Here is a 23,502-nt window from a genome sequence, read left to right on the forward strand (position 1 = left end):
TCTAGGACATAAAGGAAAAATATCACGGAAAGAGGAGCTACCATCTGTCACTTCATAAGTACTGCATTACTGATCTCCATTCAAGCTCATGGTTGCATACACCTCCTGCCAGAGACATGCCTTTCCAGACAAAAGACAACAGAGTGTAAGGGCTGTGAGTGTGGTTTACTGGTAAAGTGCTTGCCTAGCATGCATGAGGCCCTGGGTTTGATTCATCAATACCACATAAACAAAATAATAATGAATTTTTTTTAAAGAGAGAGTATAGGGTTCAGACTGATTCTCTTGGACTATCAAGAAGGCTTATTCCCTTGCTTATTGCCTTGGCTGGTCTCAGCAGTTCTGGGAAGACCTGTAGCCTTGGGAAAATAGAGAGAAATCACATAGTGCCTCGCTCAAGGGAAATCTCAACACAATGCCTCTTTCTACTTATTTACTGAATTTTTAGGAATTTGTTTTTCTATTTTCTTCTTTGTCAGCTTTATAGAGAACAGGTATGGGACAAGACCTTTTCTGTAGAAGGTTTCCAATGCCTGGGAAAAGAAACCTTGACCATGAAATCTCCCTTTGCTTCCTAGTAAAGGATCTTAGAAAGAACTACACATTTTCTGAAGGATACATACTATGCTAGAAAATATGTGTGTGTGTGTGTGTGTGTGTGTGTGCATACGCATGCATGCACACATGTCTATAACCTCACAGCTGACTATCACTTGAACTAGGCCTCAACTTTTTGCTTTAATTATTTAATTCAATTAATGTTTCACATTCTTGGGATTTGTCTTCCCATGCTGGCTTTGGACCATAGTCCTCAGATATCAGCCTCCTGAGTAGCTAGGTTTACCAATGTGAGCCCTGGGACTCAGATCTGTAGCTGGTATCTACCACTGTCCCATCGTGGCAATGCCTCTATGTATAAACCACATCTCCCACTACTTATTGGCACACTCATTTCTCCCTAGCAGGTCCCCACATTCTGTGGAAAGACTGATTCTTCTTTGGCTTCATCCATGCCGGAGCCCTGGTTGTCCTGGTTGTCTCTTTCATGTGAAATAATGGTTTCCAGCATGCATTGGGTAACTATATAACTTTATCATATTTAATTAACACAATTTCACCACACAAATAACTGCAGTGAATTGTCAGTCCCTGAAGGGGAAAATAATAGTTTATACCTATTATCCCATCAAAACTACTTCCTCATTTTACTTCTGCCTTTTAGAAAGTAGTTTGGTTATTTTGCTATATTAAAGTCATTTTCCTAATTTCTGTCTTGAGATGCAACTGCCTACTACTCTATCCTGGAGATCAGTAGGGAAATGCATATTCCCTGCACTGCTCACTCAGAAAACAAAATAATCCCAGAGTTTCTGAACCTGTTCATAGAAAATCTGAAATAGCTGAGGAAACAGCTGCTATTGGTAGGCTATTATACTTCCTCCAGGTGAAAGGTGCATTTCTTGTTAACTCAAAGTCAGAAGAGTGACTGAACTCTTAAGAAAAACATCATAACACACCCAGCAGGGAGAAGTGATCTGTGTGCTTTATCTTCTTTTAGGCATTCAGTTTTTTTCTATTGGTAGCAAGAAATACATAAGAACATCTCATTTTATCATCAGTGTGACAATCTACAGTAGATCCTATTAATGATATTTTTTATACTCCTTACCTGCCTTATAGTAAGTGCCTTGCATTCATAAGCCTTCATGGTGGGCTAATATCCTCTGCAAATGATTGGTTTACAGATAGCCCATGGGACTCATTCTTGGACAATAAGATACTAGGAAAGGTAGATGCTTTTGAGGGGAAAAAAAGAGTCTATTTCTAGGGGGCAAAATGGCATGAGAAAAACATTTTCTTTTGTCTGCCCCTTTAGTTCTGTGCAGGCAATGACACAGGCTGACATAACTTGAGAGCCTGTGCAGCTATCTTGCAACTCAAGAGGAAAAGAGAACCACAGAGAAGCTATCAGCCACATTCCATACAGATGATGTTTTGGTTGTACACAGTTCCCACACGGGAAGCATTGTCCCGATAACTGTGTGTGTGAACTGTCACTCTAGGGGTTGTGTGAGCCACAATCAGTGAAGTCATAAGCAGGACACTCCACAAGGTGGAACAGCCACACAGTTGCATAGCCTGGCTAATAAGATACGTTCAAACAGCGCAGTTAGGAATCTATTACCTGTGGCCTTAACCTGTAATACTGTGCAAGTGGCTATGGGTGGATGCCTGGACTTAAGAGTAGTACTCTCAGCTCCCTAGTCTCAGTTTTCCCTTGAATGAAGTAGGGACCTCACAGCTATGCTCCCTGTTGTTATTTCATTTGCAAACCATTCCCTCAGCAAGTGTAACCTGATTTCCCTAATTGTTACTCAACATTTGGTCACAGAAGCCAGTGACTGCACTTGCACCATTACCATACCATGACTCACTTGTTGAAGAAGAATCACTATTTCCTCTCAGACTCAAGTTCTGCCCCTAGCTGAAAATACTTGACAGGAAAGAAACCTTGCCAAAATGACAGGCTGTTAAAGCAGGCAGCTGATGTTGAGATTTCTTATTAACAAACATATCATTACCGTCTAATTCTTCCTAACTCTCCTACTGGCCCTCTCCTGTCTTGGCTGGTAACCAGTCTCCCCCTGTTCTGTTCATGCTTGCATAATGGATTCTGTTTCCGAATTTTGCATTTCAGGCTTTCTCGTGCTTCTGGCTAGAGGCAGATGTACTGCCTGGAAGAGACAGCAGCAGCATCTTTGGGACTCAAGCACACAGCACACACTGGGTATCTTTTAAGTACTGTCAGGATTACAATTCCCTTAAAATATCATTAATCTTTTTTAGTTTTGGTAGGGGAATGGGGGCCTTACTGGGGCTTGGATTTAGGGCCTATACATTGTCCTTTAACTGTTTTGCTCAAGGAGGCACTGTACCACTTGAGCCACGGCTCTACTCTCAGCATTCTGGTGGTTAATTGAAGATAAAAAGTCTGACAGACTTACGGGACAGGGGGCATACAAATAAAGAAAAGAAGAGGGAGAGACTGCAATAAAAAAGAAAGAATAATACTGGGGCCGGGAGTTTGGCCTAGTGGTAGAGTGCTTGCCTAGCATTCACAAAGACCCAGGTTCAATTCCTCAGTACCACAAACATAGAAAAAAGCCGTAAGTAGTGCTGAGGCTCAAGGGGTAGAGCTCTAGCCTTCAGAAAGCCCAAGGACAATGCTCAGGGCCTGAGCTCAAACCCAGGACTGGTAAAAAAAAAATGAAGAAGAAGAAGAAGAAGAAGAAGAAGAAGAAGAAGAAGAAGAAGAAGAAGAAGAAGAAGAAGAAGAAGAAGAAGAAGAAGAGGAGGAGGAAGAGGAGGAAGAAGAGGAAGAAGAAGAGGAGGAGGAGGAGGAGGAGGAGGAGGAGGAGGAGGAGAAAGAAGAAGAAGAAGAAGAAGAAGAAGAAGAAGGAGGAGGAGGAGGAGGAGGAGGAGGAGGAGAAGAAGAAGGAGAAGGAGAAGAAGAAGAAGAAGGAGAAGGAGAAGGAGAAGGAGAAGGAGAAGAAGAAGAAGAAGAAGAAGAAGAAGAAGAAGAAGAAGAAGAAGAAGAAGAAGAAGAAGAAGAATTCTGTGTATATCCTACAAAATTTAAGAAAAGTGAGGGAAGGGAAGGGATGGGTAGGGAAGATGGGTGAGAACTTTTAAAGGGGTTAGAATGATCAAGACACGCTGTATCATAAACTGCTTTGTTGAAAAGGAACTGCTGGGACCGGAGTCTGGCCTAGTGGTAGAGTATTTGCCTAGAATGCATGGAGACCTGGGTTCAATTCCTCGGTACCACATACATAGAAAAACGCCGGAAGTGGTGCTGTGGCTCAAGTGGCTCAAGCCTTGAGAAAGCCCAAGAACAGTGCTCAGGCCCTGAGTTCAAGGCCCAGGACTGGCAAATGAATAAACAAATAAATACCTAAAGGACCATGCACAGCACTGATTTAAAAAAAAAAAAGGGAGGGGGGAACTGCTTTGTACAATAACTTAAAGACATAATCCTATTTGAAAAACAAAAAACAAAAAACAACCCAACCCAAGAATATCATAGACTTTTCTACCCAGGATGGCTTTTAACCTAGAATCCCAGCTCTCAGCCTCCTAACTTGCTAGTATTAAAGGCCTGAGTCACCAGCATCTGGCTAATACCTTTGTTAGTGAAGTTCATGAAATATAGTAGCCTGGTGTTCCTGCTTTGGAAAATAAAGGCAGGAATCTGAATCTATAAAAGAGCAACAGAAGCAGCAGATAAGAGAGATACCTGATTGAAAATGTCATAGAAGTAAGTTTCCTAACTGATTTCAGAATCCTCGGAGTGACACAGAAACAAATGGGGACCAGGGAAAGGATGCAGAATTGCTAATAAAAATGGCTATCAGGGGTGTATGGTCTCCTTAACAGAGCTTTATTGTTTTTATTTTTATTTTGCCAGTCCTAGGCCCTGTCCTTGGACTTTCTCAAGCCTAGAGCCCTACCACTTGAGCCTCAGCACCATTTCCGGCTTATTTCTATGCGTGTGGTACCAAGGAATAAAACCTGGGTCTTTGTGCATGCTAGGCAAGCACTCTACCACTAGGCCAAACTCCCGGCCTTTACTGTTTTTAAACGTGGTTCTCTAGTAATAGGATTAAAGGCAATGTTTCTCATTTACCTTTCACAAGATGTAGACTTAAAGCTGAGTCCTTTCTTCTCTTAGCATTCATCACTGGTAAATGTTTAACAACCAGTTTGGGGAGACTGGGGGGAGGAGGGGTTCTGGTAAGGTAGGGTCTGCCAATTTCCATGATAAAAAATACTCCCTCCATGACTAATTTCAAACTTCTTCCTTGCAAGGACTGAACATGGAGCTGGAAAGAGATGTATGATAGTGCAAAGCACATGACTGGATGCAAGTGTTATGTACTGTCTGAGAGATGTACTTATAAAGGAGGCATTTAAGTAAGGCATGCCTTTCTTCATCCCCTACTGGCAGGAACACACACGTAATTAGTATAATCTAAGGAAGCAGCTGTATCCGAAGGACTGACAGCATCACTGTAGAGAAACCTCTTATGAGCTCTACAAAGTCTATGTATGTGAAAACTCAGGAAGAGGAAAACACCCATCCTGGGAGCACAACTGACATTTTAAGTTTTTGCATTCACAGTGGACTGAATCCCAGCTGAGGGCATCATGCATGCTATTCAATGTGCCTGAACAAAACCAGAACCTTCAAAATTCATACTGAAAGAACAACTAATGTGGCATTCCTGATATTTTCTGCCATTTTCGTTGAGGCCTAAAAACTCTACATAATCTGTATTCTCACACTGTAAAATAAGTAAGTTTACCTTTGTAAAATAAGCCTTCCTGCCGAGATGTTTTGTTTGGGGTGTGTGTATGTGTGTTGTGTGTGTGTATCTAGGCACACATACATGTGTGTGAACTCACAGAGCCTATATACTTTCCCTGAGCTCTTTTGCTCAAGACTAGCACTCTACCACTTGGGCCACAGCCCAATTTGGGGGGTAGTTAAGTGGAGATAAGAGTCTCATAGTACTTCCTACCCAAGCAGTCTTCAAACTGCAAGCTTCAGATTTCAGCCTTCTGAGTTGTAGGCATGAGCCACCAGTGCCTGACTCAAGTTTATTTATAGTAATACAATTGCTATAGGGTAATCTTGACAATAAGTTCTCTAAAAATAAATACACTCTATAGTTAATATATATATGATAGATAGATAGATAGATAGATAGATAGATAGATAGATAGATTTTTCTTTTTTCCTGGTACTGAGTTTTGAACTCAGGTCCAATTAGAATCTGGCATTAAGGTTAAGAGCCAGTTTGGACTGTAATTCTCCATTTCATACTTCCTTACAGAGCTGGGATGACAGACATGTGTTACCATTCCCAATTTTTTTAATTGGTTGAAATAGTGCCCCATGAACTTTTTATTTCAGCTTCCCTCAAAAGTGCAATCCTCTTTCTCTCTGCCTGCTAAGTAGCTAGGATTACAGTTGTGAACCACTGGGTCTGGTCAATAGTCAACCTGTTTAGCAAGTAAAACAGAAAGATATCAGGAGTATATGAAGGCTATATAAGAAGGAATAGCAAATAGCCAATGATGGGAGGCTGAGAGCTAATTAACAATGGGTATGAGTTAACTCTTAAGTAGAAACAACTTAAACAGGATTTTCATGGTCCTGGTTTAGGACCAACACCATTCATCTTTAAACTCTTCAAATCTTTGAGCCACCAAGTTATGCAGCTTCTAGACTCATTTTATTACTACTACCACTATTTCTACTATCAGAAAAAGCAAATTAGTAGTAGAAGTTTTAGTCATGCACACATGCTGTCAAATTTTTCTACGTAAAAACATTTCCTATCCCTTAAGGTACATACTTTGAATTAGAAGGGAAAAAAAGGAAGTAAACTCACTTGTCAGACTCATCAAAGAGATCACAACTCTGCAGTTTTGAAAGAGCAAGTCGAAAATATTCCGCTAGAAAACAAATGGAGTCCTGTGAGTAAACAGTAGAACACATTGCTCCCGTTCCCATAAGCCCTTTTCCAACTGGCCTGACCACATTTAATTTGTGAAAAAAATAGCGCTACTGCTGTAATTATCCTACACTACTCATTATGCACACTCAAAGCTGTCAGTGCTCAACGATCAGGCCCCTAAAGGGAGTAGGATACTTAACCTGAAAATCATCATAAAAAAGTAACTTAAAATTTCATAGTATCATGATTCTCAAATTGACACTAAAATAGAAATCAACAGTAAATGTAAACCAATTAAATGCTAACATTTTCTGGAAGACATTTTTAAAACACACACACACACACACACACACACACACACACACACACACACACACACATTCCACCCTATCTTACCCAGGACCCATTGTGAAAAGAATACCTTACTCACAAAATTGTAGTTCTAGAGATCTAAGTCTCATGGACTTTTCTGCCTTGGCTACCTTCAATCCACAATCCTTAGATCTCAGCCCTCTGAATAGCTAGGATAACAGGCGTGAGCCTCTAACACCATGCCCCAAAGTAGAACTTAAAGCCACATAATGTCAATTCTCAGCAAGCAGAAGGGAAAGTGTTTTGTTTATCTGTTGGAACAAATTCCTCTGCCTTGAACAAAAATACCCACTAGCTAAAATTAAAGGATAGATTAAGGAGGTAGAGTTTGCTGGTTGAAGTAAAATAAAATACACAGATTAAAAAGATGAATTGAGTAGCTTTACAATGGTTCTGCTGATTCTAAACCAGAATAAAGCAAGGTATTAGAGCTCACGCAGAACATCCTGTATCAGAACAACACCAAAATGCAGTTGCTCAGTAACAAAACCTACCTTTTGTATTTGCTGACTGTACACAGCATCAAAAGGAGTAGATATTTATATTTTAAAATTTACTTCCTTTGATCTTAACCCAAAAATCATTCCCTTAGGAATTATTAGAAAGCTGAAAGATTAAAAGGCCTTAAAATTATACAAACATGTGGGTCTCATCACAAATCACTCAAATTTATGAGGGAAGGGTAACAATAACACTACTGACCTGTTGTTTTTATCCCATAGGGCAAATCAAACTTATCACTACCATATATGGAAGCAATCTTTTTAAAATCAGCTGCACACAAAAATGGGTGAAACTGAGGAAACCTGGAAAGTATAAAGAATGATCTTGTTAACTCCCTACAACATATACAGACATTCAAGATCACAACTTAAAAAAAAGCCTGCCTTATATAACTCATGTTATACAATTGTTTGAAAATAACTTACAGTATTTAACCAAATAGGATGTACCATAAATCTACTCACTGGAATGGAAACGCTTTCCAGATACTGGAACCAAAATTATGTACAGAGCAGGTAGGGTACAAATAAAGACAACATCAATTGATAAAATGATAGGCAGGAAGAATAAAGGCATTGATGCTAAGTCAATTCATATAACTTCATTCTTTTCAACAGGTATTTCAGCATTGACACACTTTTTCTCATATATACTTCAATATAAACCAGACATTAAAAGTCAAAGACAGCTGGAACTCAACATCTTCCTAATATCATTAAATTAAAGTGTATTCAAGAACAAGAGTTACTGCCTGTTTTGCCCTACAGGCTGCCATCCTCTTTCTAAGAGGGAAAGTCTGAAGAATGTAGAAATAGTATCTGTATTTTCTATTTTTAGTGCCTGGCACAGAGTAAAAAATAAACATCTTGTGATTAAATTTCAACTCCAAAACAATTTCATAGGATCATTACTTTTGTAATGGCTATTACTTCATAATGATCCCCTACCTAAGACATTTTTATTATTATAGGGAAGGAAGAGGGCTTCTAGCTTATATTAGAATGCCATTTTCATCCACCCAAAGGACTAGATGCTACTTCATGATGCAGGAAAGATGGTGATCTAGGGCTCTAGAAGGTTGAAAACTAAGTGGAAATAAATAACAGTAGAGCAACAGTAAAAGAGCTGCTCTTTGATCCAGCTTTGTCACTTAAGAGTCACTAACCATGTGCAAGTCACAGGAGCTAGATGTCAAATTGACATAACATTCCAGAGAAGGAAATGAGGTGACAGACCAGCAGCCATCCTTGCCTTGGATATGATTCATTTCTAGATTTAGCCGTGACAGACAGCTGCTTCCAGGGCCAAACAATCTGCAAAGGTCATTTCTATATCTGTGTTTTTTATCACCATGTCTAGGATCTGCTTTGGGTTAACCCAGTTAACTTAAGCTTGAGAAAGGCTCAATAGTTTCCCAGGCTTCTTGCAAGAACTGAACCCTAGGTAACTACACTAGTAAATGACTCTGTTTCTTGGGATTGGTGAGAGTGATCATGAGAAATGTGATTATTTGACATCATGTCTCAGATATAGGTGTATAAATAAGTATTAGTTTTTTCATTTTCATTTTATTTTATTTTTCATTAAAGAATTTATTAACATTGATTTTTACATCATATTTTAAATGACGTATTTAACAAACAAGTATTCAAGAAGGGAATCTCTATATACAATCACTGGCATTTATATTTTAGAGTAGTACAAGTGGCTCACAGCTGTAATCTAATACCTCAGGAGGATGAGATCTGAGGATCAAGGTTCAAAAATAATCCAGGCAGGAACAACTATGAGACTCTCATCTCCACCAAAAATGTGAAAGTGAAGCTGTGGCTTAAGTGGTAGCTTACTAGCCTTGAGCAAAATAAGCTCAGGGACAGTGCTCAGACTTTTAATTCAAGCTCTAGGACCAGCCATAAAAGAAAAGAAGAACAGAATGGAACAGAAAGGAAAAGAAAAGAAAAACAAGAGCAAAAAAATGTGTCCTTCTTATAACTTCTAGGCTTCTGGTCAGAGCTTCATGACTGTTCCTGGCTCTCCTCTATTTCTGAGAAAGTTGCCTGTGAAGGACTAGCCTCAGAGAACAAGGTTCACAGGACAAATGCAAATTTGCTTGTCCTTTAAACTGGAGACTTACATACCAGCTGAGCAATCTTGCATAAATGCTTTAACCTTTTATGTTTCCAGAAAGGTAGCATGACTTTTTTAGGACAGATCCTTGGGTCTAGAATAACCACCCAAATGAGCCATATGATTCTATAAATCATAATGATTCTATAAATCATTATCAGCCTATTTTAAGTATTTGAATAGAGCAAGAACAAAGTATGCGTAGAGTAGTAAAGGGCCGAACATTTTCCATTTGCTTTTCTTATAAGGATATGCATGTACTGTGTTCCAAAGTAAAATGTATTTCTTAGTATGAATAATGTTCAAAGAAAGAATAAAAAAAATGCTTTTCTAGTTTGGCAGAGATGTTACCCGTACACACTCCATGGAAAGGATACAAGTGTATGCAAACAATCTACATAGGTTTGTAGCTTTTCACAGGGATAACTGATTTAAAAGAGTTTGTAGCTGTAAACAGTTAAGAACTAGTAATGGAAAAGAGTAGGATCTTATAGATGCTGAAGGAAAAAAATGCTGAATAGTTTATACCCGCTTTACAGATAAATAAGCTTACACTAGATTTGTTATTTATTTCTTGTTATCTGGAAGAATTTTCATCGGCAATGTCAAAGTTGAAGTGCACAAGGAAAGAGCATTAACAGATGGCGGTGCAAACTGCCTGCCTACACACAGCCTGACAGGGATCGTGTCCAGACACCCATGACTGCACATGTAGGTTCATTCTATGTAAAATTCAGGAAAAGTTTATAGTTATAACCTTTAAGCCAGGGGAAAGAAAGCATACTCATTGAGTGAAAAGCAGTATGACAGAAAATAATAAAATCTTTTTTTTTTTTTTTTGCCAGTCCTGGGCTTGAGCTCAGGGCCTGAGCACTGTCCTTGGACTTTCTCAAGGCTAGAGCTCTACCACTTGAGCCTCAGCACCACTTCCAGCTTTTTTTTTTTCTATGTATGTGGTACCGAGGAATCGAACCCGGGTCTTTGTGCATGCTAGGCAAGCACTTTAACCACTAGGCCAAACTCCTGGCCCCAATAATAAAATCTTAAACAAAAAATTTCATGTTCTTGGTAGATGAAACATAATTAAACCACTATAATCATACCTGGTGAAAAGAATACCTGGTTTGATAGAATTTTCCAAAGACTTTTCTTAAAATAAAATAAACTCAGTGGTCTGACTAAAAGCCCTCACAGAGACAGACATTCAAACTTGTCCTGAAATATACAATGTCCACTCTATACTGCTAAGAACTGTATAAGAAGTTAAACACATGTGAAAAACTGATCACAAACATATTTTGAACATTTTGTAGGCGACACATTTTTTTTCTTAATGTGTTTTTACCTCAGGAGAGAGGCGAATGCTGGCTTTGATAAACAAGGCTGGATCTTGTTTCTCTGCTTCATTTCCACAGGTGGCACCCTAGGAAACAAAAACAGTGTCAGTTTGGTAGGCCCCTCTCCAAATCTTCTTGGGTAGAAGGCAAGATAAGGAAGGAAGGAAGGAAGGAAGGAAGGAAGGAAGGAAGGAAGGAAAAGGCCAAGGTAACTAGTGACACACACACACCCCACCACAAAACAATTGAAAGAGCAGAATTCAGAGGAATCTCAGACAAGGGCTAAGGTTACCACATTTCGGAAATCAAAAAATAGGCTCCCTTTTCAGCAGCGCTGGAAAGCTTGAGAAACCAAACTCACTCACAAATTTACATACCTAGGGTTCTCCATAGTACATCTGGAGATGCCTACAGAAAGCAAACATCACAGAAACACTTGACCTAAGCAGGTTTAACAGGCTTTTGCCCTGGGCCTTTAGGACTGCAGCACTGAAAGTAGATCTAAGTGTCCTTTATTCTTGGCTCAGATTAAACATTGTACGACTCCTGAATGGAGTATTTATCTCCACAGTTTAAAAGGGTATTGCAAAATATGGGTGCATAAGAAAAATAAACAAAAGGTGGTGGGGGGTCTGTGGGGGGGGAGGGAAATGGGTACCAAGACATGTGAAAGGGTATCAATGTATGTGAATTAATGCACCTTCTATCTGGCAAATATCATGTAACCCTTTTACTAATTACAATAAAAAAATAAAATAAAAAAATTGACAATATGAAAAAAAGAAAAATAAACAAAAGGTAAAGGCTGGTAGGATCTGGACAGCCAGGAAAGGGTAAAAACAGCTTCATCTAAAACTCATTGGTTATCAATTATGTGAAAAATGACTAAAAGCTAATGAATTTTTTCTATGATTGGCAAAGATGGGAAGGGGTAGACTCATTGGGATCCTCTTCACTTAATGTATAATAGACCTGAAGATTCTCTGGACCAGTGTTTAGGTCCAAGTCTACAATATTAGGCCCAACCTCATTTACCTAGCAATGGTTTCTTTCCAACAGCTATTTACCTAACTCTATACCACAAAAGAGCACTGTCCCTTTTTTTGATGCTGAACTTACATGCAAAAACTTCACTTTTTATATATAGTAAGCAAAAGCTCCAAGCATAAATTAAAATAGAAATAATGACAAAAATAATAACTTTTGTGTCCTGTCATCCATTCAGAATTTAAAGGTCAAGGAAACCTTATTCCTATAAATTTTCCTGTGAACCTTTTAGTTTTGTAAGTGACATCTACTGTAAAAGCTTTTCAGCAGATACACACACACCCCACATACATCATTCACTAAAATTTTTAAACAACAAAAAACGTATATAGTATAAATTATTCCAAGATCACATAGCCAAGCATTTTAGTCTGTAAAAATCAAAATACTTCTAAGACTTATTCTATTACTGTAAGGAGATGAATAAAGGTAGGGAAATTATTTTCCTGCCATTAACCATTTGTATAACATCATATAGCTGCATGTAGCTAACCAGGGCATTTCATAAGCACATATCCTTTTCTTGTCATTTATCCAATTTCTGAGGGCCTCCTATGGCCCCAGTACAAGATCTTCCCTAGCCAAGATTGTCCTCTAAGTGGTCAATACTTCGGCCTTGCTGTAGGCTCCATACACAGTTTGATTATCAGTTTTAAATTGCAGAAGAACTGAGCTATGGGATACTTGAATGGCAAGATCTCAATGTACAACACAAAATTAGAAAACTGTCAAATGTTCTGATGTCTGAGGCTTCTAAAACAAATCCAGGTAGGTATTCGTGTAAAAGACTAGTTGGAGAATTGTGTTTGAGTAGCTTACCAGTAGGTATTTGTTCCCCACAATATACAATGCAGCACATAGTAGAGGAAGACGGCACTCAGGAAGATGGCCACAAGGTATCCTCTCATGGCTAGCCCCCCTGAAACACAAGGAGGAAAGTGCTGAGAAAGGAAAATGTGTTGTCTACATGGATTTGCACAGTTTTAAATGTAAGCAGGAGCATATAAATACATAAAAAGGGAATTGAAGAAAATGGCAGAGGCTTGTAATTTTGAAAATGACAAAATGAATGTGCAGAAAAAGAATACTTGTTCTCTTTTCTTACCAATGAATCAACAGAACATTTTGCGTATTTAGAGTATGTGTGATGTCAAATTCTGTGGTGTCAACAGTAAGGGTTTCCCTACTTTTTCATATTAGGTAAACAAGAAAAAATCCTTCAGAAAAATTTACACATGTCTTTCAGAAGCATTGGTTTAGATTCATTTCCCCACCCCTCTCAGTAGTAGAAAGCGAATGTGTGCCTCTGCGTGTGAACTAATATTTTATTCTTCAGAATGTAAAATTACTTTAAATATTATACATTATAATTTTAGTCTTTTGATGAATTCTGAAAAACTAGGGTGTAAAAGCTATTGAAAAACATTCCTAACAATTCCAATTCCTGTACACTTTTAGAGGCATCTTGATCTTTCAACATCACAGTATAGGTATGTTCAACTTAGTTTTTATATTAAATTTAAGGTGTTGTTCATTGCACACTTCCAGATAGAAAAAAATCTGAATATAGCTTTCCCTAGAAAGCAAATACAATATAGATGTTCATAAAATATGGTTGATTTATCTGTTTGTTAATTAAATTATTTATTTATTTCAGTGTTAGTACTGAGACTTGAACTAAGGGGCCTTATGCTCTCACTTGGCTTTTTTCACTGAAGGCTTATTTTTTCTCTACATCTTGAGCCACACTTTTACTTTCAGATTTTTACTAGTTAATTGGCATTGAGTGTCCAGGGTGGCTTCAAATGGTGATCCTTTGTTCTCAGCCTTCTGAGTAGCCAGGATTATCAATCTGAGCCACCAGCACCCAGCTAAGAAGAGGTTTTTAAAAACCTAAACAACTAAGACATATGTAGTTCTTCCTCTTCACTCCAAAAACTAATGAAAATTTCAGTTCCATACTTAACTAGTAGAAAAGACAACACTGGATCTATTTCAATACTTATGACTTTGAGTTACTTCTCTACTTCCCTTCCGAAGTTTCCAGCTCATCTGTATCCTTCTTCTCTTCCTCCCATTATATCTATTATCTTAAAGCAGGTGTTGCAGTACAGAAAACATGAATCTTTCTGGATACATTCCCAAATAATGTAATTCTGTCTCCCTGTTAATGTTAAATAAATTCAAGTCAAAATTGTAAACTACTTTCTCATAAGAATAATGAACTAAACAAAATTAAAGTGTTTTTCTGATAAGGTAAGATCATCTAAATAAATATGGTGGGCTTCTCACACTTAAACCCCCAGGAGCTCATAGAGCTGTGGGATCACTGCAGTGACGTTCTGGCTGAGACTACTTGCCACACCACCTCTTCCTCCAGCTACTGGCTGTCTGCAGCAACCCCTTCCATATGCCATAATGCGTTAGTGAGAATTAAAAGTTATGTAAGGAGAATGCAAATAAACAAGATAGGGAAATGAGTCAACTTTGGTTTGTACACGATCTAACTCAAGAGTATAGGATGATTATGAAAAGCCTTAGAACCAGCTCCACCTATGTAAATCAGTTTGCTTATGTCAACCTGAGTGCTCTCACATGTTGATAAGCACAAGCATGCCACTCCACTTCCTGGGTAGTCTCAGAAGGCAATTTCCCATCAGCCAAAGTAGTCACTAAGCCACCTGCTAAAACAACTTGCTTAAACTGAACATTTAAGTTTCCACAAAGAATGTTATCACTTGTGTAAATACCCAACAAGAGTACATTTTACTAGTACAGGCAAGATTTTAAAGATATATTGACACTGGCACTGGTGGTTCATTCCTATAATCCTAGCTACTTGGAAAGCTTAGATTTGAGGATTGTGGTTCAAAGACAGCCCTAACAGGAAAGTCCCATGTGACTCTTATTTCCAATTAATTACCCAAAATAATAATAATTTAAAAAAGCTGAAAGTAGAGCTGAGGCTCAAATGGTAGAGTACCTTGAGAAAATCTGTTTCCTTGAGCAAAACCTTTTTTTTTTTTTAATTAAAAGCTCAGGGTCTGGCACCAATAAACAAACAAATGAATATTTATATACATATTTTTATATATCTTTAATACTGAGCATAAGAAGGGAGAGGTAGAGCTGGGACGAAGGGGAGAGAAAGATGAAAGGGTGCTATCAATCAAGACAATCAAGATGTATTATGAACTGATTTGCTTGGTGATTACTCCTTTGTCCAACTACTCAAGGATAATACAAACATAACTTAAAAAAAAATCTAAGATAAGACAGTGTATAAAGGCCTAGAGAAAGAGGTGAATGGAGGTGACTGTTTGCAATTCAATTTGCTTTTCCCTGAAACACTCTTCAGATTTTGGTTTGGTTTTGTTCTTTTTTTAAATTCATCAATAAGTGGTTTAACTGAAAACAAAGAAGTGTGAGAGAGTGCTCCTCTTGCTTTAAAAAGTAAAATACACCCACTCTTGAAGAGCCACTGTATACAGCACTTGAGAATACGTTGGAAAGCTTAGTCACACTGATATTTATTTCATGGCTAAATTAGAGCTTTGATATGCAAGTCACAAAGTAGTCAGTCAGGATATCCGTGCGACAAATATGTAGGATTCCTCTGCTGGAAAAAGTTTCTATAAATAAATTAATTGTCTAATTATAATGTTATAAGTAGAATAATCATTTGCTGTGAGAAAAAGCAATCAAAGGAAAACCGTCTGGAATTTAATATAGGGTATTCAATTCTAAATACAATATAAATAAAAAATAAGTCCTTGAAATAATATAGCTTCAAATACTATGACAAACATGTTTAAGTTTTTCCAATGTTTACCCTCTAAATAGATAGCATTGACAGACTCAAACATCCATTTCCTCTCTGATTCTGAGAGGTAAACCAGTGTATAAATAATCTACATGGCCGAATTAGCTCAATCCTGGCAGCACCTTTTCCTCCTCATTATTAAGAATAGTCTATATTATTTTTGCACGGTACTTTGAAGTTCATAAAATGCCTATGTGTCCATGATTTCATGTATTGCTCACTACATGTCTGTGAAACATATGTACAGGTATAACCTTGGATGCATGAGTAAACTTAAGTTTTCTAAAGTTGAATTGCCTTTGATCCCACAATTTAAGGGAGACAGAATAGTTTTATAATTACATGCATGGTTTCAAATTCTGTTCCTGTTATCATCTCATCATCACCAAATGAAGGACTTGAAGGCAACTGAGAGAGAAAGTTTGAATCCAAAACTTCCCATGATGCTCCATCAACATCTGGAGGTTTGGGAGGGTGAATGGTAACAGAGCAGAAGATCCCCTGGGGAAAAGGCCTTCTAACATTCCTGAACCCTTCCTTATATCCTCCAACCTAATTCATGTGCACAAAAATGTCTGAAAATCAGTGCTGTTAGGATACAATATACAAAACAAAGGTAGAAGAAATTAATGGACTTGCTGAAATACAAAGACCATGAGAGATGTCACAGTAGGTACCTGGGACTGCACAGCTATGAGAACATGTACTGTCTGTGAGTTCTATCCTCTTATGCAGACTGCTAACAGTAGCCAGTCTTGTAGAAGATACTAAGTACACCGTTGTTGAATAAAGTTACAGATCTCAGAACTAAATGCTATATATTAATTTTTTCCAGCTTTGAAGGCCTGGCACATGTCACGTGTCTAATAGAAAATGGTTGGTTAAAATTGTTGAGAAATACAAATGCTTAGCCAAAACATATATGCTCAATGCCTTTGGTGTATTGTCTCAGGTCATCCTGACAAGTAGTCATTTACAATTCCTATTTCACAAATGAGGAAACAGAAGCCTGGGGAAAAACAGTAACTTTCCCGAGCTAAAAAGTTGCAGAACCATGACTCAAATTTGTATCAGCTAGACTAATGTCATACCGCTCTCTCTTCTCAAACAAAGACAACATTATAGGGTATCTTTTTAATTGTCAGTGTCATCAGTTCCTTAATCTGTGTCCATTCAATATCAATGGTCAATATAGTCTTATTGATACAACTGCTCAAATAAAACCCTATTACTCCTAATCTTCCAACTTGTTCTTATTCATAACAGCATATAAACACGAAACAAACTACAGACTAACAATGAAAATCTGTTAGATTTTTTAAATTCTAGGCACTCCGTAATGCTTCCTCAAAAAAAGGAGCTTGCTTTTCTGAACATCTAGACATTTTTAAAAAAGCATGCTTAGCAATAATTGCTCTACTTACCAATTCCAAAAACCCTAGAGGTATATCATCTAATACCATGTACCACCAAAGAAAAAAACAGCCTGGATGTGCAGACTCTTCCCTCCTTTTTCCTCCTACCCCCAGTTCCTTTTTGACCTGGCTACCGGTGCTTCCTAATGGCTAACTACAGCCTCACTCACCCAAAACTTTGGCACAGAACTGGCTCAAGAAAAGAGAATCTGTAATCTTAGCTACTCTGGAGACTGAGATTGAAGACATGGTTCAAAGCCAGCTCTGGGAACTGACTTTGACACTCTTACCTCCAATTAAACACTAGAAAATGGGAAGTGGGGCTGTGGCTCCAGGGGTAGGAGGTGAAGAGCTCAGAGACAATGCCCAGTCCCAGGGGTAGGGTGGTAACCTTGAGCTGAAGAGTTCAGGTACAGTGCCCAGGCCCCAAGCACAAGCCCCATGACCCACAAAAAGAGAAAGGAAGGAAGGAAGGGAAGGAGGGAGGGAGGGAGGGAGGGAGGGAGGGAGGGAAAGAAAGAAAGAGAGAAAGAGAAAGAAAAGAAAAGAAAAAAAGAAAGAAAGAAAGAAAGAAAGAAAGAGAGAAAAAGAAAGAAAGAGGCTGGGAGTTTGGCCTAGTGGTAGAGTGCTTGCCTAGCATGTACAAAGACCCGGGTTCGATTCCTTGGTACCACATGCTTAGAAAAAGCCGGAAGTGGTGCTGAGGCTGAAGCGGTAGAGCTCTAGCCTTGAGAAAAATCCAAGGACAGCGCTCAGGCCCTTAGCTTAAGCCCAGGACTGGGAGAAAAAAGAAAGAAAGAAAGAAAGAAAAGGGAATCTGAGGCACCTGTGACTAAGACTGTAATAGTTTAGTCAGGTTCCTGGGGTTTCCACACTGGTCTTGCACATGGCATCCACTATAACTGGCTTCCTATAGCTGTCCCTCCTCATTTCCTATGACTCACATTTCTTTATTTCTTCCTCCTCCTCATCTTCCTCTTCCTTCTATTCCGTCCTCTACTTCCTTCTGCTCCTCATTCTTCTCCTCCTCAGCCGTCACCTCCAATTCTTCAAACTGTCTCTCCTTTCTTTCCTTCCACTCTTATTAGTTCTCTAGCCAAACTTCCAATTTCAAAGTAACTAGACACTCAACCATTTGCCCATCCACTCAGTAGCAAAGCTTTCTTGTACTTCCTAATTTCTCTAGGACGGATGACTTCATCTTTCTACCTCTCAGTCTCCTCTCACATTTCAGTGCAACTGATTAATCCTAATGCCTGTTAACCTGCATTTTTGTGCAAATTAGAAAAGAATAGACTCTCTGGCTCTGCACAGCCCAGGAGATACCTAATATCTATTATCTCAACAGAAGCTAGATTTCAGCCAGTCATGAAATTTCCTCTTAGCCATGTGCCCTCATTCACGGCTCGTCTTCATACCCCTGCCAGGTGTTCCTGCTCACATTCAGCCCTCCAATAGGCCTTCTCTTCTTCCCTTTGGGCTTCTGCCAGTCCTCATACTCAAGACCACTCTGTACTTTGTGCACTGTTTGACTGTCCTCTGCAAATCTTTTGAACAAACCTAAAACAAAACATCCTCAGGCTCCAGACAGTTACATGCAGTCTCAATGCCTGAGTCTCATAGACCTAGCCATCTCCATATGATCTAAATCTGACTGGAGGATATAAGATGTAAATGCCTCAGTTTTCCTCCACTCTCAACCTTTATTTTAGGTACAAGGTCCTTATTATGAACCGAGCGGTGCAAGTATACAGGAGTAGTGTGTTTTAAATACCAAGACATGACACTTTCTAAACACAATACCAATGCAAATAACAACACAGTTAATTGAGCACGTGCTAAATGCCTCACCATACTAATCTCTTTTCCACATAATAATTAAAGACTATTATCACCTCTATACTAAAGATATTTCATGTCCAAGGTAGTACCCAGAGACGCAATGTGAGAGCTGTCTGATTCAAAACATATATTTTTAAATTGTACATGATGTAAAAACTGTAATTACTGTTTTCAATGATAACAATAGGAACTTATTATCTTCAATGCCTAAAAAAAAAGTGAGATAGCTCAGGAGTTTAGCTTGGTGGTAGAGTTTGTACTGAGCATGTATAAGCACCTAGGTTCAATCCCCAACTCTAAATCTATAGAAAGCAGGAGATGACTCACTAAGAGTACACACTAACACTAAATACATGCATTTATTAAAATACATTTCTTTGGAAACATTTCAATACAAACAAAAACTTATTCAACCTACAAAGAGTAAAATCTTAGGAATCTAACTGGGCAATGGCTCATAATCCTAGCTACTCAGCAGGCTGAGATCTAAGGACCATGGTTCAAAGCCAGCTCCGCAGGAAAGTCTGTGAAGACTTTTTTTTTGCCAGTCCTGGCTTGAACTCGGGGCCTGAGCACTGCCTTGGGCTTTCTCAAGTCCAACGCTCTATCACTCGAGCCACAGAATCACTTCCACCTTTTTTTGATGTATGTGGTATGGTGGAATCAAACCCGGGTCTTCATGCATGATAGGCAAGCACTCTACCACTAGGCCAAACTCCTGGCCCAGTCTATGAAGACTCTTAGCTCCAATAAACTACTCAGAAAATGGTGCCGTTGCTTAAGTGGTAAAGCACCAGCCTTGAGCCAAAGAAACTTAGGAACAGCACCCAGGCCTTTAGTTTACCCCCAGCAACTGGCAAAACAATAGAATGAGTCAGTAATCTGTTTGGTCAGATTCTCTGTTACCAGGATCTGAGCATTCTTAGAAACCAATATTTTTTTTAAAAAAATATGTAAATTAACATTCAAATATGCAAAATCACATAAACCACTGCTTAATTTATATCTAAAATAATGAGCCACTGCTATTTGAATTTTAAAAATTCAGAAAAAATCCTCTGATAATAGCAAATTGTAACTTGAATTAGGCTTCTGTCCCCCAAAATAGATTGATTCGTTTCAACAAATTGGACCAATTATATAAATTCTAACCATTTTCTAAATGCATAACTGCTTGCTTTCTGCAGAGCAGAAAGAGAACGTTGTGTATAATTTCGTTTCTTTCTCTTCCCTCCTCTAATTCTTCAGCTAATGCAATGACATGTGCTCCATCTCCAACCTTTTAGAAGAATTTTGTTTTTTAATAGTGCAGCTGGACACACTAACATCATTCAGCTACTAGCTACTATGCTGTCTGCTAAAAATAAATGAGCTGGAGTTTCTGTTTCCAAGATCTCTCACTTCAGATTCAGCCCCATGGCAAATATACAAGGAATCTTTATAGAGAACTTTTTATGCTTCTTAGGTTTATTCATAGACCGACTTTTCTTTTTTCTCATATTACTTTCTAACAGCTGAGGTAACAGCTTCTGAGAAATATTAGGTGTTGTAAGCAGGACATGACTATAGCTAATCTTAAAAAAATAGCTTTGGTAAGTCCCATACAATAAAATTTACACAATCTGATGCGTTTGGGAGAATGCATAAGACTATCTTACAATCATCTAAGTTATGATACTAAACATTTCCATTAACCCCAACATCTCCTTTGTTTCTCTGCAGCTTCCTGGTTCCTAGCAGTAATGTGACACTATTACTAGGGTTTTGCTTTTTTAGTTTCATACAATAATACCTTGTGATTATATCTTCTTTATGACTTTTCAATTAGCATAATACCTTTTTTAGTCGTAATAATTGTGGGGTTTGAAATCAGGGCCTAACACTTGCTAGGCAGGCACTCAACTACTGAGACAGCCAGAATAATGTTTTTGTTAAAAAAAATCATTTATATTTTACTGTTTATGCCAAGTATTCACTTCTTTTTATTATTAGGTAAATATTATGTTGTTAAATATAAAAGACTTTACAAAACTTTCCCCTCACCATTCCAAGGACTGTTTGTAGTTTATTAGTAAATTCTTTGGCCACTTTCCCTCCTGTTTTGTTTGAAATCTTACTTTTCCATCACTATGGGTGCCACTGGTGTTTTCAAGAAGAATACACAGAACTCCTCTCCTCCTGATATACATAAATCACATGCACTTCATTTAGATCTGGTGCTCATTCACTTACCATTGCCAAGTGAAACACCCATCAAACACAATAGTAATTCCAATTAATGCAATCAAAACACAGTAAAAATCATCCAAGAAGGCAAATGTCCAGAGCAATCAGACAATGTACCATGTACCATATTCTGCAAAACAAAAGCTTTTAAAAGTGGTTAAATGTCACCTTGCCAATAAGTGACAGTTTTTCAAATAAAAATAAATAATAAAATAAACAAGTGAAGAGTTTGGGCACCCGACAGCATTTTTGTGCAGATCCATTCCCTTCTGGTAAAATTCCTATCTCATTCTGGGGTACAACAGAATTTATTCCATGAGCAAATGCACAAGTCAATAAAGGAATGGATTCATAAATTCTGCCAACCCTGCTGGTCATTATTTTATTCCAGGTCTCTCTCTCATCTGGGGAGATGCCACACTAGCCTTTAACTTCTCTGCTTCTTGGTTAAAATTTCCTACTCTGCCCACCTAAGTATAAATGTTCTCAGGCTGATATTCTTATTTCCTAAACACATGTTCTCATTATTTCTCCCTGAGCTACTTAGCAAAGATCTATAATCTTCCCTTCAAACCTACATGCTGTGTTGACATAAAAGTCTCCAAGCACAGCTCTCACGTTTCTACTCAGGCAAACCATACTGTGGCTTCCTATTGTCTCCCATATATATATATGTATGTATGTATATATATGTGTGTGTGTGTATCATATTATCTTACATATAACATAAAATATATAATTATATATATTATATATATATGTATAATATATAATATATGGAATATATAATGTATACTAACGCAAGCCTATCATTTAAGACTACTATAATTTCATCCTTCCATTTTAATTTTCATCTTCTTCCTCATTTTTTTTAACTTTGTCAGTAGCAGTATAATTAGGTGTTCAGGCTGCTGCAATCAGTTCCTCTAGATTTGTGTCTTTGCTCTTGCTCTATATGGTTGTATGACTTTGAAGTGTGCTTAACCTCTGTGTAACTCACTCATTTCCCTCTATGAAATGAGAAATTACAATACTACCTAACAGAGCTAGAATATTTAGTAAATATAAGTATTTGGCATATAGTGTAAGTAAGGACATTTGCAATCTTGTTTTTAGTCATCTTTTTTATATATTTTTATTGTAATTAATAGAAGGGTTACATGATATTTGCCAAATAGATGGTGCATTAATTCACATATATTGATACCCTTTCACATGTCTTGGTCCCCATTTCCCTCCCCCCCACCCCCACCCCTCATCTTGTTTTCCCCCCTTCCCTATCCAATTTCAAATAACCAAATACAAATATATCTGATATATCAGGTAACAAAGTGAGATACTGTAACAATATGAGATAACCAAGGGACAGCAAAAGAGATGAGAGATAACATAGTACCTTAAGAACAACAATCACTCATTATATGGCTTATGTTTCTATATCCTAGAGATCCTTTCATTTAGGGTCCTACTATATGGCCTTTTGTATCAAGGTTTTGCTCTATTGCAAATCTCTGCTAGTAGAGCCCAAGGTTTCTACTGATTATGACAAATGAGGGAAACCATTGAGCCTAAGTTCCTTTGAGTCTGGCTTACTTCACTTAATATGATCTTTTCTAAGTCTTTCCATTTCCTAACAAATGGGGCAATGTCATTCTTTCTGACAGCAGCATAGAATTCCATTGTGTACAAATAATACATCTTGTTGATCCACTCATCAACTGTGGGACATCTAGGTTGGTTCCATATCTTTGCTATGGTGAATAGTGCTGCAATGAACATTGTTGTGCTGGTGGATTTAGTATGTCCTTGTTTCTGGATGATTGGGTAAACTCCAAGTAGTGGAATTGCCGGGTCATAGGGGAGCTCTATGTTTAGTCTTTTGAGGAACTGCCATACTGCTTTCCATAGTGGTTGAACGAGTTTGCACTCCCACCAACAGTGTAGTAGTGATCCCTCCTGGCCACGTCCCTTCCAGCATCTGTTGTTATTAGTTTTCTTGATCCTGGCCATTCTAACTGGAGTGAGGTAGTAGTAGCTGGCTATTCACTGAATGTGCACAAAAAAAAAAAAACAAGTTCCAAGACATCCTGATAAAGATCTTAAAAAACTCATGACTGAGCTAATAATAGCCTCAAAAAAATTCTGTTTCCATTACTGTGATTATTTTTATACAGTAGTTTTGACATTTCAGAGTATGTATGACAGGAAGCCTCTGGATATAAAATGAAAAGCATTCAAAATAGTAACATTTGACAAAGCTTATCTTAGGACAAGACCTTTTTTGG

The 23,502-nt window shown here is 38.1% G+C and overlaps 1 protein-coding gene across 4 annotated transcripts in view; it reads right to left on the reverse strand.

Moving 5' to 3' along the window:
* St3gal6 (ST3 beta-galactoside alpha-2,3-sialyltransferase 6) overlaps window positions 1-23,502 on the reverse strand; it is a 59,111-nt gene that overhangs the window by 13,104 nt on the left and 22,505 nt on the right. For all 4 annotated transcript variants that reach the window (XM_090347445.1, XM_090347456.1, XM_090347466.1 and 1 more), the window contains exons 2-5: window positions 12,731-12,830; window positions 10,873-10,950; window positions 7,599-7,702; window positions 6,459-6,522 (exon numbers count right to left, since the gene is read on the reverse strand). In XM_090347445.1, coding sequence (XP_090203571.1) covers window positions 6,459-6,522; window positions 7,599-7,702; window positions 10,873-10,950; window positions 12,731-12,819 — 335 coding nt within the window. In that variant the 5' untranslated portion in view covers window positions 12,820-12,830. The remainder of the gene's footprint in view (window positions 1-6,458; window positions 6,523-7,598; window positions 7,703-10,872; window positions 10,951-12,730; window positions 12,831-23,502) is intronic.

This window comes from Megascapheus bottae, chromosome 1, assembly GCF_031878675.1.
Source record: "Megascapheus bottae isolate mThoBot1 chromosome 1, mThoBot2.hap1, whole genome shotgun sequence".
Classification (NCBI taxonomy): domain Eukaryota; kingdom Metazoa; phylum Chordata; class Mammalia; order Rodentia; family Geomyidae; genus Megascapheus; species Megascapheus bottae.